Consider the following 18,665-nt stretch of genomic DNA (forward strand, 5'->3'; position numbering starts at 1 on the left):
TAGAAACATGCCACATTGACTTCTTGGATGAGGGTCCACTGTTTATGTAGATGTAACGGCTCATTCTAAGGTAACGACAACACAGCAGTTTTTAGTTTCAGGTGAAAAGCACCAAATAAAGCAGTTTGAAATGTAAAAAAATCAGTGTTCTTCCAACGCTGACATCACGAAGAGACCGCTAACTATCGCAGCCAACACAAAAACGCGTGATCTTGAGCCTGTGTTTGTTTTGTCCGTTCTGGGGCATTGTAGAAACATGGCAGCACAATATAGCAATCTCCTTGGACAAGGACCCACTCCTTATGTAGATATAAACAGTTCATCCTAAAGTGATGAAAACACATCTACACTATATATGTTATACACTAAAGAAAACATACTTATTATATTCTATTCCATTTCTGTAAATAATCCCCCAAAGTCCTACACGCTGGACCTTTAAGTAGGTGAACGTGAGCGTGTGAATACTCACAGCAGGCACAATGCATAGGCTCCTGGCACTGACTCACTGTCTCTCACTAGGTAGCTGCCATCCCTCCCTGCCCGTGCCAGCAAGTCCTCTGCGTGCACACGGCTGATGTCACGATGATACCATGCTGCCGTAGCCATGGCAATCAATGTTGCGAGATATGTTCATAAAAATAATCCACATCAGGTGAGGAACTTGACGTAAAACAAATTTCAACTGTCAGACTTGCTCAGATGCCATCACGATGGCTGACTCATTCAGCGCCAGAGTGTGTTGAGTAGTCTTCTTTAGTGTTTAGAACTTTCCCATGATCCTTTTCTTCGTGACCAAAGTGTCAAACAGACAACCCATCACTTTGTCTGTACCAGCTAGCACTTCCTGTGCCCCTGTGGGGTCCTTCAGGGTCACACATCCTGTCGCAATGTAGGAATAAAGGAGAAACATCCAGCTGACTGTGAGGTTAATCCACAGAAGCTCCAGTCCACCTTTCAGATAATGTCCGTGTTCAGAGAGACCCTGTTTCAGTTTTTGGTTGTGAGTTGCTGCGCCCAGGTGGGTGTGTTGCTCCAACAAACACAGACCATCACAGCAGCGCGAGGGAGGCAGAGGGAGGGGGGTAGAGGAAAAATAGCGAGAGGTGCTGCTCAGTCTGAATGAAGCAGCCACCCCTGAGGCAATGACGATGCCTCTAGCTTAACCACAAACACAAGCCCTCCTCTCGTCCCAAAACAAAAACCCCACATGCAAACAACAGGAAAAGAAGAACCAAGAATGGCAAAACAAACAAATCAAGCTGCACGTACGGCACCCACACAGTCACACACGCACACAGCAGAGGCAGAAACATACCAGATGGAACTCAGTCAGCACTAAAACCAGACAGGCATGCAACAGAAACCAGACTAATTCAAATGATTTCCCAGCTCTGCTGCCATATAAGGGAATAGAAACACCCTCTAAAAAGTTCAGCTGATGACTGCTGTTGTCTTTGCTTCTTCCAGGCCCAGATTCCATTTAGAGTGTGTCTGAGTTGGACGTGGGCTACTCCGGGGGTCTCGCTTTCATGCTGGATGTTTGTGTGCTGGCGTGTGTGTCTTGTCAGTAGAGTCCCGTTCGTGCTGGCGTGTGTCTCCAGCGGTTCTTCAGAGTGCTGTCAGAGCAGAGGGAGGGAGCATGAGAGGCAGAGGACAACCCCGTCAGAGCGCAGGGCAGACAGAGGAAGTGACTCGACATTCCAGATGGCGGACATAGCCAGGAGAATTCTTGCGAGGGGCTCAGCTTCACCAGCAGTGTGTGAAACAGCAGAGTGCTTCCTTTTTTCTCTCCCTCTCCCTGTCTTCTTCCTCTCTCGGCCCCCAGCTCTCAAATTCCAAACAAAACACAGCTTACCACACACAGGTGAGCAGCCCGGCAAATCCTCAGTTTCTTCCTTGTTTTTTTAACATCTTTATCTTTAGACGTTTCATCCTCTGGCAGGGATATTTACTTTCTTTCACCCTCTTCTTCTCCTGTCCCAGCTGTTTTTCTTTTTGTCACCCTCCCTAAACTTCCCGTCCTCTCTTGCTCACTCCTTCCTTTTCAGCGAAAAAGCAGCCTCCATATGGTTATGATCATCCTTCACTTTCTTATTTTTGCCCTCCTAGAACATCGCCCATTATTCAGCCCTCCTACTTCCCTCCTTCTCCATTAGCTGGAGCATAGAACTCTGTGGGAAACTGTTCAGTCCCAGATTTTCTGTTCTGCCTCTCACTACTCAGCAGAAATGTGCCGACCACCAACCGCAGGCCTCATAAAACAAATAGACATAAGTCCATCCCAATCTGATGACATATCTTTACAGCACATAATTGAAAGATATACAGTATCATGCCATTAAGTCTGTCCAGCGGACCTTTGAGCTTAGTGCTTACATCAACATGCTAACATGCTCACAATGAAAATGAAAACATGCTGATATTTGTCAGTTAGCAGAGAGGTTTACCATGATGACCATCTTAGCGTGTTGTCTTGCTACCATTTGCTAATTAGCACTAAACACCAAGTACAAGGCTGATGGGGATATTTAGTTATAAACACAAGTATTGGACAAATCACTGTCTTCACATTTCATCCTGAGGGGAACATGAATGTGTGTACCAAATTACACGGCAATCCTTCCAATAGCTGTTAAGACTTTTTACTCAAACACAAATTTCAACCTCATGGTGGAGCTGAAGGAAAAGTCAGGAGACCACCAAAGTCAGTTGAATATATCATCTGGGAACCATGAATTTTTGTACACAGTTAATTTGATAGATGTTGAGATAATTCACTGGATAAGTGAAAACATTGACCTGCTTGGGGCACTAGGAAAATCAGGGTCTCACAAAGTTTTTTGGGGGGTTCATCTTCTGGGGACAATGGATCACTGCACCAAATTTAATGGCAATCCATCCAATAGTTTCATTTCACCGAAGGCCAAATACTTCAACCTCATGGTGGTGCTAAAGGAAAAGTCATGGGATCATCAATGTTGGTGGGATTCATTGTCTTGGGACCATAAATGTATGTATAATATGTAATGGCAATCTATCCAGTTGTTGCTGAGATATTTCAGTCTAGACCAAAGTGGACAGACAAGCCAAACGACAGATGTTGTCTACCACTAGGACATTTTTCTTTTTCTATTATTTAATTTCCAAGAACGCTTTATTGTCCTCATACGGTCTGTGCTGAGACACCTGTATCCCAACAAAGTCTCACTCTGACCTCGTCAAATATTGACGTGCTTGGTAATTGACTTTCCATGTCCACATACAACATGCGAGGCACCCTGGGTGTGTTAGTTGTTGACGTTCTGGGACACCGTGTCAAGTTCTGCCCGTTACATGCATTGTCTTCTTTCAAGATACACTTCCGTTTTCACAGGAAGTTAAACGTTTACATACAGTGTCTCTCAAAATAAACGTATTACATCAGTACAACACTACAAATTGATGTTTTTTTTCCTTCAACAACAAACGCATGGTTGGATTTAGGCTGTAAAAGCACGTGGTTAGGTTTAGGAAAAAGGAACGGGGTTTGGCTTTAGAATTTTACAGGACGTGAACACCGCTCTCTCAGGTGAAAGTCTGTGTTTGCTGTCTGTGTTTGGACCCATTCACCACCCCTCCCGCCTGCTCCACTCAGACTTTCGCTGCCTCAACTTTCATCCTTGTCCTGTCGCATTTCCCCCCAGCACCGCTGGGTGCTGCTAAACTATAACAGCAACCAGCTGTGTATCATGCCGACGTTAAAGGACGCCTTTTTTCATTGGTTCTTCAAGCCGTAAGTCACTGCCCAAGCACCAGATTTCGACCACTTTGGAGTGAGACCGGGCTCTGTATTCTGAAATGCTCTGTTTGTCACCTTAAGCCCCCCTCCCACAAAAGCCCAGCCTGCTCTGACTATTAAGTGTGTCCGGGTCTTTCCCTATCTCAGCATCTCTGCACTGTCGCTGTGGCCAGGGGAATGACTATAAAGGGCAACCAAGATTACATGTTTCCCTGACGTTAGCATGTAGCTACATGTAGCAGAGTACTTGCAGCCAGGTTGATAATTGTAACAGAGTATATCGGTATCCTGGTAAGACCATCCTGATAACATGAGCCCAGCATTCTGTTCCGCTCTCTGTATCAGTCTTGACTCGCAGCCACCCCAAACATTTTCCAGAAATTAAAATGTAATGGCAGCCAATCAGGGATCTGCACCATAGCTGACAACGTAAGCAGCAAATCAGGGAGCGTATTGTAGTTGATGATGTTAAGATTTTGGACACAATATCCCCCTGTCCTCTACCGCTGAAACTGGTCTGTACTTTATTGCAATCCATTTTGTAAGGGAGTTAGTTACTTGATCACAGTTAGACTTATTTAGTTTGCGTCTGAATGCCTGGTCGAGTGTGGGTTGAGGAGGCTGGCTGGTAGCGCTAGCGTCAGAGGCTGTGCTAGCTTGGACCTCCAGGTTCGCTGCTAAATGCTTTGCTCTGTGGTGATATTTCTGGCTTTAAGTCCTCTGATGGTACAAAAATTCCTTAATGCAGAAACTGCAGAGAACGGTGCTCCTATCAACAGTTCCATCTGGGCCAAGCAGCATCGTCTCTTCTGCCTCCATCATATGACAAAGCCACTGTGGCCTTCAATGACGCACCGGGTCAAAGGGCACCATAAAATGTGATTAAGCAGAGTAAATTTTTTTAATGCAATATTTTTTCTGTGATTAATTAATCAAAATTAAGAGTTATTTTGAAAGCCCTAAAACATAAAACAAGGAAAGGTACAGTAGGTCCCCTTTAACACTGGCACTGGGAACACAGAAAAATGTATTCTTTTTATTGTAGGTTTTAAAAAGTGTTAGTGGATGAATCACAGCTAAATGAGCAAGTTATTCATGACTTCTTTGGTTGAAAGGAATCAGAAAGGTTTCACTGAAACTAGAACAAAAGCTTTGAGGAAGATTGGGCTGCTAACATTTACCAAAAACCACAAGACTTCACCATCAGTAGTACCAAAATCACACTGTTTACAGAGAGATGATTTCTCTCTCTTCTCCCTCCAGTTTCACCAAATGCTCTGCTTACGTAAGCACTGAATTGGACATGATATTGAAACAGACACTGAGACAGCGAGATGTACTCCATTTCTAAGAGCCGCCTGCTGACTTTCATCTTTCACACCGGCTGTGAGATCAGATTTTGAATATAATTAGCATTGTTTGATTTACCTCGAGTCTGACACCCTGACAGAGATGTTTGAAGAGCTGTAGTTTTGCTGGTATTAAACAGTACCTTCATGGAAATACATAACATTACACTTTATTATGTAATCAAGGCCAGGCAGCAGGCCAGGCTTTGATTATATAACAGGTGAGGCAAAATGCTGTTTATCTTAAAGAGTAATACAAAAATTGGTGAAGGAAGGAGCTGATTTCTATCAAAATAAAGACATTTTAAAACAGTAAGACAATTCAAATCTCAGAAATATAACAAATTAAACATTTAAAGTTTAACAACGCCCTACAGCTAATGATATTTTTAAAAGAACGCAATCCCTGTGTAAGCCACGTCATGAATAAGAAATGGGTGGTAAAAAAGTGCTCTGGTTGTCCTCATAACAGCCACTCTCCGACTGATGGCAACAACCCTTTAAAGTTACAGCATCAGTTGAGTTGACTTTGTGAGTAACAGCTGCTAAAAATACAGGCAGCTAAAGGTCACGTGGGAGTTGCAGAAAGCCAGCAGGTAAGCTCTGCGTATCACTGACTTTATACTCAGTCTGTGAAGTGCATTTATCATTCAGATCAGTGATGCTGACTGTACTACTCGCCATCAAAAAAATCTTTGTTGAAGGTTACACTGACAGCACTTCACAGAGTTCACCATCAGTCAGACGGAAACACTGATTGGCTCAGCATCTAATAGAATATTTTGTCCCTCATTGGCTACAAACAGCACCACTGCCTAAATTTAGCAACACGCTGAAGACTGTGTTGTTAAGAAGTGGTAATACCATGGTGCTGTAATGAACCGGGGCTAGTCAGCAGTCCCTTTGAGAGTTTATGTTGACTGTCTATATAAAGAGCTTGCCAAAAATGGCACCAGATTAAGTGTAAGGGGCTTATGTGAGTGTATGTAACCTCACACAGACAAAACTGGAAGAGAAAAACCCCAAGAGAGACAGAAAATAAGACTGGCCTACGTTTTTTAAGCGTCTTTATCAGGATAGTAAACCAACACACAGGCCTATGTGCAGTAGCTACACTATATAGCCAACACTACATCACAATGATGATCTGAAATGTTGGGGCAATGCATTTATATCCAGATATCTTGCTCTGATTCATGTAACATTGTCTAAGAACTGCACTTTGACTCGGTAAACCCATTAGAGGAGTTAATATGAACTTATCTTTCATTCACTGACTTCACAGTTCATAAACAGCTTACAATTACATAAACCTTAATCCTGTCTTCACCCCAAGAGCCCATGAATAAATGTATGAATACACCGTCAGTATTTCTTTAGCTTTGATGGGGTGTGTCAGTTAACAAGACAAATCTATTTTAATGAAATGCCCTTGAGGGGTAAAGCCGTGCTGTTTCCTTTCAACCCAGATGTGGTTTTGTTTGCCCAGTGAAGCGCACAGAGGCTGTATCAGAATGACTGTAAATGCCGATTATAGAATACACAGAGCAGAAGATAACAGATGCATTGCAATTAATTATTTTAAATAAAATACTTAGAACAAGGTTCCATTTCTGAAGCGTTGACAGAACAGCTTGGAGAACTGTTGCTAAAAAAAAATTTAAATATAATTTTTTAAATATGCATGGAAACGCCTCATTTATTTACTCTATACTATAGTGTTATGATCTGGCATATTGGGGCTCATGAAAGCCAAAATAGGACAATGATTAAATTTTGTAAGTGCTGCAAAAGTCATAGCGACTGCCTCTATGAATAAACCTTTTAAAAATGGATATTCAAAGGCATATGATATTCAAAAACAGAAGAAATTGATATCTCAGGAACATTACAAACTCATATACAAACACCTGTGAGTGATGTGCCACACAATGATTTATAATTGAAGATATGTCATTTTAAAAGAGTTTTTCAGACAGCTTTGTCACTTTTAAATGTCTTTTCCAAAATGGGGTGATAGAAGCGTAGCACTTTATGGGAAAAACCTGAGCACTGTCAGTTTTAAAGTTGTGTGACCATTTCCTGCCCAAACTGTGGTGCACTGGTGTTAGAATAAAGTCACTGCTTCCACATATCAGCACTCTTCAAAGACAGATTGTTTGATAGAATTTCTTACTATGACATCTGGTACACTACAGCAGTCTAATGCTGTCCAAAGGTCCTACCTATTCCAGATTTTTATTGCACTAACATGAATATTAGAGTCATACATAAAATAGTGAAGCTGCAAGTTACTGTAAAACGTCAATTAAAAGCCTAGTCCCAGTTAAACGCCCAGTCCCTTTTACTAGCCTGGTGTAGCTACACATTTTGATTATAAAGGCCTGTCTCAATTAAAGGCCTGGTCTGGTTGCCAAGCAGTTCATTTTTATAAAAGTTCTTTGGATGTATAAAACCAAGTTGTTGGCTAGCCTCTTGAGCTAACATTAGTTAGCTAACAAATATAAATGTTTAAACCTTTTGTCAATATGGAGATGCTACACATTGTCAGTCTCGCCACCAGACAATCAGAGATCTCCACCTTCTGATAGTCTGGGGACACTCCTTTCTAAAGTGTGTTTAACACACCGGCGAAAACGGCCGGCAACAAAGCAACGCCTCTTGCATTTTTGAAAAGGAAAATGTGCGCTCCTCCTTTTCTCGTCCGCAAGGAAACAAACACACAGAGAGCTTGAAAATGGATGCCGAGAGATTTAACTCCGTTTTATCAAACGTGTGCTCATCCGTGAAGAAAATATTTTTTCCAGCGGATGTCTTAGTTACAACATTATTGAGCTAACTGGAGTAGTTTCATGTCGTATCCGACAATGGGAGGCTTTTAACAGATGACGTCCTGATGTTAGCTTGCTGCTGCTGTTAGCTGTCCCTGTCAGCAACACAAAACTGCTTTGCTAGCTCAGTCATGTTGTAACTAAGATATCCGCTGGAAAAGATATTTTTTTCACGGACCGTTTAATGAGTTATTACCTATTACAGGCACCGCTAATGGCTAACAGGGCTAACAGCTAACGGTTAGCCCAGCTAAACGTGCACACAGAAATAGTAATGTTTGTTCAATCATTGTGTTTATAGATTTTACAAACATCGGATTAGTCCAAACGATGATACAGTGATTTGAAAAATGTGATACATAGGCTATATATATATATATATATATATATATATATATATATAAACAACAAGACGATTCCCTCTATAGCCCGGCCGGACAGATGAGTCATGGCCTTGTAAAATATTATGTTTGTTTCTTTTAGTTGGCGAGAATGTGTCGCCGCAAACGCGACAAACATCCACTAACTTTGACGGCATTTTCTGCAAGCACGGCTGAGCCATTTTGTACTGCTACATGTGTTTCTAGTGGGACTATGTTTACAAGCACAAGAGTTCAGCGAGCCACCGAAGGACCGCCCTGAAGATTTACTATTGGTTCTGCAACGTAGGGAGTTTTTTTAAACTCTGAAATTGTATCTGCCCATCAAAACACAAAATCAGGGAGAAAGTCATCAGTCTTTAGTTAAGCAAAGTGTCTAAAGACTGACTTGTGAGTCTAACACATTGTTAGCTCGGTTCATTTCATCTTACTGAAACCATGAGCACCTGAGAAGACCGTAATTCATTCAGATTTACCAGCATGACGAAAAAACAAGTGGTGACTCCCTTCTTCTGAAGCTATCATAAAGTCAGAATATGTGTCCATTCCTCGATTATCCGGTAAATTATTCATATTTCTTTAGTTCATAAGGGTTCACCGATGAAAGAATCAAAAGTGTTTTTCATAAAACGTAATCCAAGTTATGAATATTGTTTTAGCAAGATATAGGGGTGTTGTCTCGGGTGCTGTGAAACAAGTGTTGCAACATAACACGTAATTGATATGTTATCTGAAGCCTAATTTTTATAAAAGTTATATTCATACTGTTTTGATCGTATTTCTTGATCTCTGCTGAGCAACAGTTTTGTGCAAAGGAATTAAAGGCCCGTCCCTAATATAAGCCTGTTGAGTTCATTGATTTATGCAAATAATAGCCTGGGATACTAATTGAAGTTTTACGGTAATTCTGGAGAAAGATCGTTGATTGTTGAGTCTCATTCTTGGAATGTCAAAAACTGACACTTTGGGTTGGCAGTTCACTCCGACAACCTACCAAAGGCTGTCAGTATTTAACGAACTGAGAGTGAGACTCAACAATCAGCTGTTTTTGTTGTGGGTTTTTTTCTCTCTTTAATGTACTAATTAAACAGCATCTAGTCCGTGAACTCTTGGCTGATGATCCCTCAGGGTAATGTACAGAAGCGTTGCCCTGCCTGAGCAGCTTTAAAGTGATCTCAAAACCTTGTCCCCATATGACGGTTGAATGGAGTCCAACGACAACATCCAATAATCTAATTCATTATTCTTGACTGCCATGGTGTGACAATCCATCCACAAAACCCATCATCCAGCTACCTCTTTAATTAATCAATTACAGCCGACTGTGGAGGTGAGAGGATCCGCCATCAATCCAGTGGATCTACCTTTATAGCTCTGTGTCTTCTGTGTCTTCTAAAGGTGACTGACATTGAATGTGGGTCCTTTGAAAGACCTGACAGTCAAGCTAAACCTCGGCCTCCTCCCCAAATGACAACCATCAAACAGTGAATTTCATTTACATGAGGATTTTGCAGTCATAGTGGTACTCGTTGTAAAGCCCTGTTGCATACCAGTAAGTCAGCAGGTCACTCAGATTTCTGTAAACCTGCCACCAGCACAGATTGTACAAAGCTCGGTAGAGGAGCCATCTGTCGTCCCGGCTACCATAACAACCAAAATCCAACTAATACCACTCTACTCCTGTCTAAGCTATAAGAAAGGAAATCCTTGAACATTTGCAAGAGTCCATTCACAAGACAATCCTTTAAACTCAGTGACTCTAATAGCATCTCACAGCTTACAGCAAAGAAGTTATTTAATAGGCTGATTTCATTCATGATTACATGTTCCTGCAATAGCTACAAGAAAATATGGAAGACTGTATTAGCACAATGTGGAGTACACAACATTGTTCATGTTCTGTAGCAGATACACTGGATAAATCTGAGATTGATCCAAAAACCAACAAAGAGCAAGTGACCAATATAGATTCACTCCAGGACACGGCCTGTTTATTACACTCCATATGCATCCCACCCCCAAAACTGCCCACGTCTCGGAGCCTACTCTCTGACAGTCACATACACAGCATTATTTTTGCACACGCTGTGTCCCAAACAGTAAAGTTCTAATGAATTAATCAGATTTTCTCTGTAACAACCTTCGTTGACAGGCTGGGTAAGCTGAGGGGAGGGCTCCGAGGTCGGGAGGTCATGGTTATAAGCAAACAGGAGGCGGTGATTGGCACTCACTCACGCACACGACACGGTGTCCGTCCACAGTGTGGGATTACAGAGGACAGCGGAGAGGAGTCATTGACAGAACTGAAGGTACGGTAAGTGAAATGTCTCTCTTGCTTACCAACAGGACACTTTGATAACTCAAACTATCTCACAGAAACAACAAGATTACGGCAAGTTTGAGGAATATTATTTCTTGATTTCTTTACTTAAATAACTTGTAAAGTCAAAAAAGTACTCTTTCTACTACAGTAGGAAATTATTCAGAAATTATGATTGTCATGCTGCAACAGTAAGTCATTGATGGACTTAATCATTAATGCTCTTGGATTGGTAAAATGTAAAAAATTTAAAAAAAAAAAAAAAAAAAAGTTTTAGAGAAAAAAAAAACAACCTCAAAAAAACAATAAACTAAGAGTGACCTTAAATCCAAAACTAACATGCATCCAATCATCAAAGATTTATCAGAATTGTGTGATTTAGTAACCCATTCTTTTCACTGTTTTTATTTGCAGACTGGATTCATAACTTTCCAATCAACATGTCAAAGTGAGTATCAAGAGTTTTGGCTCATTTTCTTATTGACTCAGCAGCTATCCTGACACAGTAACTGGTTTACATTAGGTTTACACATTTTCAATTGAATTGCTTAGGGCATTGGAAATTCCATTAAAAGACGTTTGATGAAGCTCCACCTTTCTAATAGTAATGAATTATGCCGCCTCAGAATAAACAGGAAATAACAAACAAACTTAATCTTTAAATTCATCTTGTAACTTCAAATTTAAAGCATTACATTGATTTTATGATTTAATAACCTGATTTTTGAAACTTGAGGCATCATGATCCACGCTGGGATCAAAGTGGATAACAACTTTATAAGAAAGAAGCCCAGTGGCTTTCAGTATATGTTACATCTTGGCAGAGGGTCTTCCAGGATGCAGATAAATCCTGATTAAGGTGGATTGTGTGGATTTGATCTTGGAAGTGAGGTTTACAAGACAGGGGAAAAGTTTTAAAGGGATTACTTGGCACACACCCGAAGGAGGCAAACACCACCGAGGATTACCTGTTTGTTTACAGCTATATGCGTGAAGCAAAGGGATTGTCCTCACAAGGTTATGTAACTCTGGGAATATTAAGAAAAATTGGGTGTGTTGATTCAGAATTTCACACGTGTACCAAGAAATATTCAACATTCAGTATCATGGGTCTATTCTCAGCTGAAATGTTGGATCAGTTCAAGAGGTTTTCAGGAATATGCCACCTCTATGAATTTAGCCAAGCACCATGCATGAGTTCATAAACCAAAATTTTAATTAAATTATAAGCTTTTAATTTTACATGTCACAAAGCAAAATATATTGACTTACCAAATCACAGTTATGTCCTACATCCAGATCAGACACCTGTGCCAGCAAGTGCATTTCCATCCTGAGTGCTAATCCATGCAGCAGTGAGGTGGAGGGCTGGGGGGATATCCTATAATTGGAAATGACAACTATGGGAGGCGGTTGTTGCACAACATTATCGCCTAAGACGACTTTAGAAGTAGAGAAAATAAAGTTATTTAAAGGAAGAAACTACTGAGAGGACATTAAGACTTTGTCCTAAGGGTCTTGTTTTTTATTTAACACATCCAGTGAGCCTAAAAGTGTTTTAAAGGGGGAAATAACAGTGATTCACTGCCTTTTACTTTTCCTCTCTTTTCAGGGTATTCAAGAAGACCGCCGGCAACGGACATGTAAGTGGCCTCTATAATATAGTCATTACAGGGCACCTCTCGGGCATAGGGAGGAGTGCATATTGTATGTAGCCCGTCCAACTCCCAGAAATAACTTTCAAACTCTTGTAACCTCAGCGGAGGCGTAACGGTTTTCCTTTTTGATTTTTTTTCTGTTTCTCCCAGATTGCCCTGTACTTGGGGAAAAGAGACTTTGTGGACCATGTGGATTCAGTGGAAGTAGTCGGTGCGTGACACGTCTGGTTTAACATCCTCAAATTTGCACATACACGGGTCACTGTGTGTTCTAATGCTTTTGGCTTTCCTCTCATTTGCAGACGGTGTTGTTAAAGTGGACCCTTCTGGTCTTGACGGCAAAAAAGGTATTAAACTGGTCATTATGTGGATCTGTCCCAAACAACGATTTTTTTCTTAAGTCTGTAGAATATGATTTGTAGGCTTGGACATCTCTGCAGCACAATACTTAATTCAGAATAGTATTTTGACACATATTTTGCCTTTGAGCAGTGTTGCTCCTATAGCAGTAGACAAATCCATATTGCAGTTTTGATAAAATTCTAATTAATTGTTCAGCCCGAATACAAAGACAAAAATACACTTAAAACATTCCCTTCCACTGCAGTGTTTGTCTACCTTGCGTGTGCCTTCCGCTATGGAAGCGAAGACTTGGATGTCATTGGGCTGTCCTTCAGGAGAGACATCTGGATACAGCGTGTTCAGGTGTATCCACCCACAGGTGAAAACACAGCCAAATCACCAATGCAGGAATCCCTCATGAAAAAAGTTGGAGAGCAAGGATGTCCTTTCTCCTTCCAGGTGAGGAGTCATCTCACTTTATATAACACATCAAATCCTGTCCGGTCAAACACCTAATTGGGCAACCTTCACCTTTGCTGTCCCAAATGTTATTTATTATTTTGCCTTGTTTCTACTTGTCTCAGATGCCGGCAAACCTCCCATGCTCAGTCGCCTTACAGCCTGCACCAAATGATTCTGGCAAGGTACCACTACCGTCCATTTTCAATACTGCTTTTCATTCACTCTTTAAATGTTCGACAAACACATTCATCTTTGGGTTATGCTCTGTTGTAGGCTTGTGGCGTGGACTTTGAGGTTAAAGCATACGTTGCCAACGCAGCCAACAATGCAGATGAAGTCATTGAGAAGAAGTATGTACGCCCACAGTCAAACCACGTTGTCAGACGAGTCTTGTATTACATTCTTAAGCTGCAGCAAAATAGAGGGCTAACCGTGACCCTCTATGTGTGTCTTTTTTTTTTTTTTTATCTTAGGAACACGTGTCGTCTGATGATTCGCAAAATACAGTTTGCACCAGCCAGCAACAAGGCAGGACCCACGGCTGATATCACCAAGCAGTTCATGATGAGTGACAAACCAGTTCACCTGGAGGCCTCCCTTGAAAAAGAGGTACATTGAAGTCTACACTCTGTATTTCTGTCATCATATACATATAGCTAATATTGCCAAATGAATAATTTCAAATGAATTCTTTCTTTATTTAGATTTATTACCACGGAGATCCAATTGCCGTGAAGGTAAAAATCAACAACGAAACCACCAAGGTTGTGAAGAAAATCAAAATTTCAGGTGAGAGGCGAGGATGGGGTTAAAGCTTGATTAAAGTTAAAGGTATAATATACAGGATTTTCTTTAAACAGTATAGAGAATCATGCAAAAACTCCTCTCAGTCATCATTTATGACCAACTAGAAGTGTGTGGGGGTGTATTTATCTGCAGAGACTCTACCCTCTGCTTGTATGTTCTTATTTTGCTGTGATCGGGACATTTTTGAGCACATTGCGCAGGTGAGGTTGACTCTTTAAAAGAAGGTTGCAACCAGGTGCCAGACCGCCAATTTGGGGTTTGCTTCCACTTGCACCTTCCATGGTGATACTGTTTACAAACAGTAATGACAATTTCTGCACAGTATACCTTTAAATCCTTAATAAATTGTGTTTTCTACCTAGCGCATAAGAGTGAAAAAGAAGATGAATAAGGGTTCAAGTGTGTCTGTGTATGTATATATATTTGAACTGATCACTCTAACAGAGCTATTTTTCATTTTTAGTTGAGCAGCTAACAAGCGTGGTGCTGTACTCATCTGACACTTACACCAAGCCAGTCTGCTGTGAGGAGTTTGGGTAAGGCTTTCAGATTTCATTTTCAATTTGATTAATTTACGAATTAGAATTTTCTACTACATTAAATCTCTCTCTGCTAGAGTATATTCTCACGTCGCGATATCCCTAAATCTAATCAATACACTGCTACACACAGGGAGACAATTAACTCCAACTCTACATTTGAGAAGTCCTTCCAAGTCACCCCCCTGCTAGCCAACAACAAGGAGAAGAGGGGTCTTGCGGTGGACGGACGGCTAAAAGACGAGGACACCCACCTTGCATCAACTACTCTGTAAGCCACTCGAGGTCTCTCATCTTGTGAGGTTTTCATCCTCTTATTGAGAAGTGGTGGCTGTACAACTCTACACTGTGTCATCCACTTAACGTGTCTTAGACCAAATCCTCAAGGTGTGAAGGGTAAACTATTCCTGTCTCCTCACAGGAGTCAAGGAGACAAGGAGATGCAGGGAATCGTCATCTCCTACAAAGTCAAGGTCAATCTGATGGTGTCTGGCGGAGGGTAAGGCTTAACTAGATAGAAAATATTCACACATAAAAACTTGAAATTGTGCAGACTAAAGGTTTATTTTATTGTGCTCTCTCACCAAAAGCCTGCTGGGTGGCCTAACAGGAAGGTAAATATTCATCTCTTTCATTTGTGTTCACATGTTATTAGTGTAAATAATATGTATGTTACTATTCTGTGTATTTCTAATAATAAAACCTTGTTTTTCATTTTCAGCGATGTCACTGTGGAGCTTCCTCTCACTCTGATGTCCCCAAAACCTGCAGGTGAGTGAAGTGTTAAATGCTTCCTGAGACATTTCACTTAAACCAAAAACACAGTGCTGATTTATAAACCTGTGTCATGTCACGGTCCTCCCCTTTTATCCTTCTCCTGCATGTCATTGCTGCATCCTGAGCAGAAGTGTGAGTATATTACAGTCTCTATGAAAAGACATGCATTTGCCTGTAGCTTCGATGTTTGTGACATGCTGCTTAAATTTCTTCCTGTGTGTTTGTGTGCTTTATGAACCACAGCGTATTGGATTAAAGGCCTCTTTAGTTCAGGTGAGATCCCCTATAATTTGCTACATCTTACGGTGTTTACTACTTCAAGGTGCTACAATGCATGTCTTACCTCTTAAATGAATACCTAATTTCAACACTACGGTGTTGGACTCATCATGATTCAAGTTCATGATGATTATATCAAAAAATAATCTCAGGACTGTTTCGTTTGTTAGACGAGCATTTGCACAATAGCTATTTCTGTATGCATTAGATATAAATCCCACATTATCCATATGCAAAAAAGGGTAGTCTGCATTTGTAACAGGTAACATGCAATTTCACAGTTGCATGTTACCTATTTTGCCTTTGTGGTATATAAAATAAAATGAAGTTCATTACCTTGGTGTTATGGTGAACTTGCAGAATCAGTTGTTTGTTCCATGCCAACAGGGCGGACATCTCAATCGAAGCCATGGAGGACTGAGACAACCAGCTAAGGAAAATCATCTCTCTGACAGAGAACACAGAATACAAAGGAACTCAACAACGATGAAGAAAAGCACCAAGTGTCACCAAGTCACTACAATGTTCTTAATTCATCTGTAAATATACGTTTTTATTAGGCATTACTGTGAGAACTCAGAAAGAGTCACTGAAAAGAGTCTAAACTCTGAGTGACATTCCTCTGATTGCCATTATAGCACTGAATAGAAATAAACATGTTGTACATTTTTCTTTGTCAAAAGGAAAGTCCCATAGTATGTAGTGTTATGAATACCAACCATGCAGGTATTTATTTATTCTTAAAGTTTATTGCTGTGTCATTAGATACATTGATTTGTTGACTGAATGTACAACTGTGGCTTGAATATCCCCAAAACAATAAATAAACATAAAACACCTTTGTTTCCCTGATTATTCGGTTGTATTTATTTTGCCCAGTATTTTCATATTAAGAGACTTAGATTTTGTTTTTAAAACTGAGAACATTATTGTACCAACAAAGTGCCTGATTAGAAATTTGACACATTCGAAAAAAGATAATATAAAAGTGTGAAAAACTGCATTTTGTTATCAAAGCTCTTTGGATCCATCTGTTTCTTTTCTACTCAGACCTCACCCAGACACCGTCATTTTTATGTTAACTGTATACATTTCATTTGGGGCTAAAATTAACAGTTACTGACGAACAAATGTTTCTCTGAAACACTGCTTTAAAGCACTGGTCTGAATCATACAGCTAAAGATAGAAGCTATAAAGCTGGCTATCTTTTTGCTACACATTGATGCGGTTTTCACAGGGACCACTTGTGCCAAAATTGTGACTCACAAGGAAAACCACAGGTTTAGACAACCTTCCTCTTCGTCTGCTACTTTCTTTTCTATTTGCCCTTAACAACAAACACACTAGCTGGTGAACTAGCTTTAGTAAAGTGTCAACAGCTAAATCAGCGTAACATAACTGTGGGCCTACTACAGCGATACTCAACCAACAGCTTGCAGGCCTAATCTGAACCCTGATAAGGTGCCAGTTGGCCCTCCAAACATTTTCTGATTCTCAGTGAAAAAAACATTGACTCACATTGTGAATTTTACTTATACATCTAATGGAAATGATACAGATACACCGATCGATTGGTTGGTGACCAGAATCAGCCGATCAGACATGACCGGTGACCGGCCAGTCAGTCTCAGATATAGCCAGTCCAGTGCCGATTAAATTTACACGCATGTGAGATGGCGACACAAACTACAGCAGACAGTAACTGACTACTGTCAGAGCCGCTGCCACCAGTTCTCAAAAGGTGTAATCAGTGACATAAGGTGGTTACGATGGGCCCCAGTGCACGCTATTGTGCACATATTGTCTCGTCCCATGATCAGAGACTTGACATTGGATAACATTATAACACGTTTAATAGTTTATTATAGTTTATTTGGAACAGTTTCTTTCTAGAAAGAAAGAAATTCAGAATCTACCAACATCGGAATCGGCAGGTCAGACTTCCAATATCCAAGTTCTGGATATTGGAAGTCTGACCTGCCGATTCTGGCCAAGAAAGTTGCAATCAGTCTTTAGAAAATATGGTACCATAGTCCATAAAAATAGCTTGTTTATCAAAAACGATGCCAAAAGAAGATGCCCTGTACTCCTCCCAGAGGTACAATCTAAGCCCCAAGTGTCCTCAAAACCTAGAAATGCACACACCTGACCTGTGTGGAGCTGCTGCAGCTGGCTCCTGGCCTCCTGCCATTTTGCAAAAGCAAATCGAGTAACCCTGGCCTGGCGTTGGAGGGGTCAAAGGGTACAGATGACCCTGGCCCAAGGCCAAGGGTGGGCCCATGAAAAAGGTCTATGGTTGACCCTAAAATGAGATCAATTACAACAATTTACTTACTGGCTTAAATCACTGACAAGACAAGTTATGTGGATTTACACCAGTGGTTTCCAACTGGTGGGTCAAAGTCCACAAATGGGTCGCAGGTCCATTCTGAAACTGACTTGCTAATGTGTCAAGTTTGTAAAAAAACAAAACAAAAAAACCCCACTTTGTATTGAAGTACTGTGAATATGTGTGCAGCAAAGGGTCATTTTCTGTTGTACAGAAAATAAAAAACAGACTTATCACACACAGCAAACTAGCTTGACGACACCAAACGCACGTATGATGCTGAATATTTATTACTGTGTGGACCTTGATCTAATGACTAAGGACAAATTTGGACCCTGTGGCTGGACCAGTTGGGAACCACTAATTTACACGATAAATAATTGTAATTTTATAATTAAAACACATTTCAACGTGCCATTTTATACTCTCTAATCAGGCACTGGAGGGCATTTTCAGCCCAGGACACACATGTGACTATCTCTGCTTTTTAAAATAAGAAAACAAGGTCTTAACAGTAGATAGAAGTAAAAGTACCCCCCCTTATTGGGTGTGGATGAGGGGCCCACTTTTGAAAATGTGGTCCCCCTGCCTGCATTTGCAAACCTCTGGCCTGCCTGGCCTACATTGTGTATATGTTCACTCCTCCTGTCACCAAAATCTATTAAAATACACTTTGTTAGACACATAAAGAAACAGCACTGTATCCTAATTAAAACATGGACATGTAATAAGGCTTTACGTTACCATCACCGCCGTTTCTCAGTAGTTGCCTCTTGGTTGCGCTATTTCTCTTCTGTAGGTTTAAGAAAA

General features: G+C 40.8%; 2 protein-coding genes across 2 annotated transcripts in view; one reads left to right on the top strand and one right to left on the bottom strand.

The window, feature by feature from the left end:
* The window catches only part of inppl1b (inositol polyphosphate phosphatase-like 1b), a 25,654-nt gene extending 23,797 nt beyond the window's left edge, over window positions 1-1,857 (bottom strand). Inside the window, exon 1 of the mRNA XM_049586743.1 lies at window positions 473-1,857. Coding sequence (XP_049442700.1) covers window positions 473-609 — 137 coding nt within the window. The 5' untranslated portion in view covers window positions 610-1,857. The remainder of the gene's footprint in view (window positions 1-472) is intronic.
* arr3b (arrestin 3b, retinal (X-arrestin)) lies at window positions 1,761-14,744 on the top strand. The gene is made up of 13 exons (XM_049586744.1): window positions 1,761-1,867; window positions 10,494-10,655; window positions 11,076-11,109; window positions 12,274-12,304; window positions 12,470-12,530; window positions 12,622-12,666; window positions 12,927-13,120; window positions 13,246-13,305; window positions 13,397-13,473; window positions 13,597-13,732; window positions 13,828-13,912; window positions 14,394-14,466; window positions 14,603-14,744. Exons 3-13 carry the CDS (start codon window positions 11,102-11,104, stop codon window positions 14,742-14,744), a joined length of 912 nt encoding a protein of 303 aa, XP_049442701.1. The 5' UTR covers window positions 1,761-1,867; window positions 10,494-10,655; window positions 11,076-11,101.
* The last annotated feature ends 3,921 nt before the right edge of the window (window positions 14,745-18,665 follow it).

This window comes from Epinephelus fuscoguttatus, linkage group LG9, assembly GCF_011397635.1.
Source record: "Epinephelus fuscoguttatus linkage group LG9, E.fuscoguttatus.final_Chr_v1".
Classification (NCBI taxonomy): domain Eukaryota; kingdom Metazoa; phylum Chordata; class Actinopteri; order Perciformes; family Serranidae; genus Epinephelus; species Epinephelus fuscoguttatus.

Excerpts from the sequence above, each read along its gene's own strand:
- arr3b (XM_049586744.1), top strand. Across the intron at positions 12,305-12,469 it reads AGACCGCCGGCAACGGACAT|ATTGCCCTGTACTTGGGGAA; the intron begins GTAAGTGGCCTC and ends TGTTTCTCCCAG. Across the intron at positions 12,667-12,926 it reads TGGTCTTGACGGCAAAAAAG|TGTTTGTCTACCTTGCGTGT; the intron begins GTATTAAACTGG and ends CTTCCACTGCAG.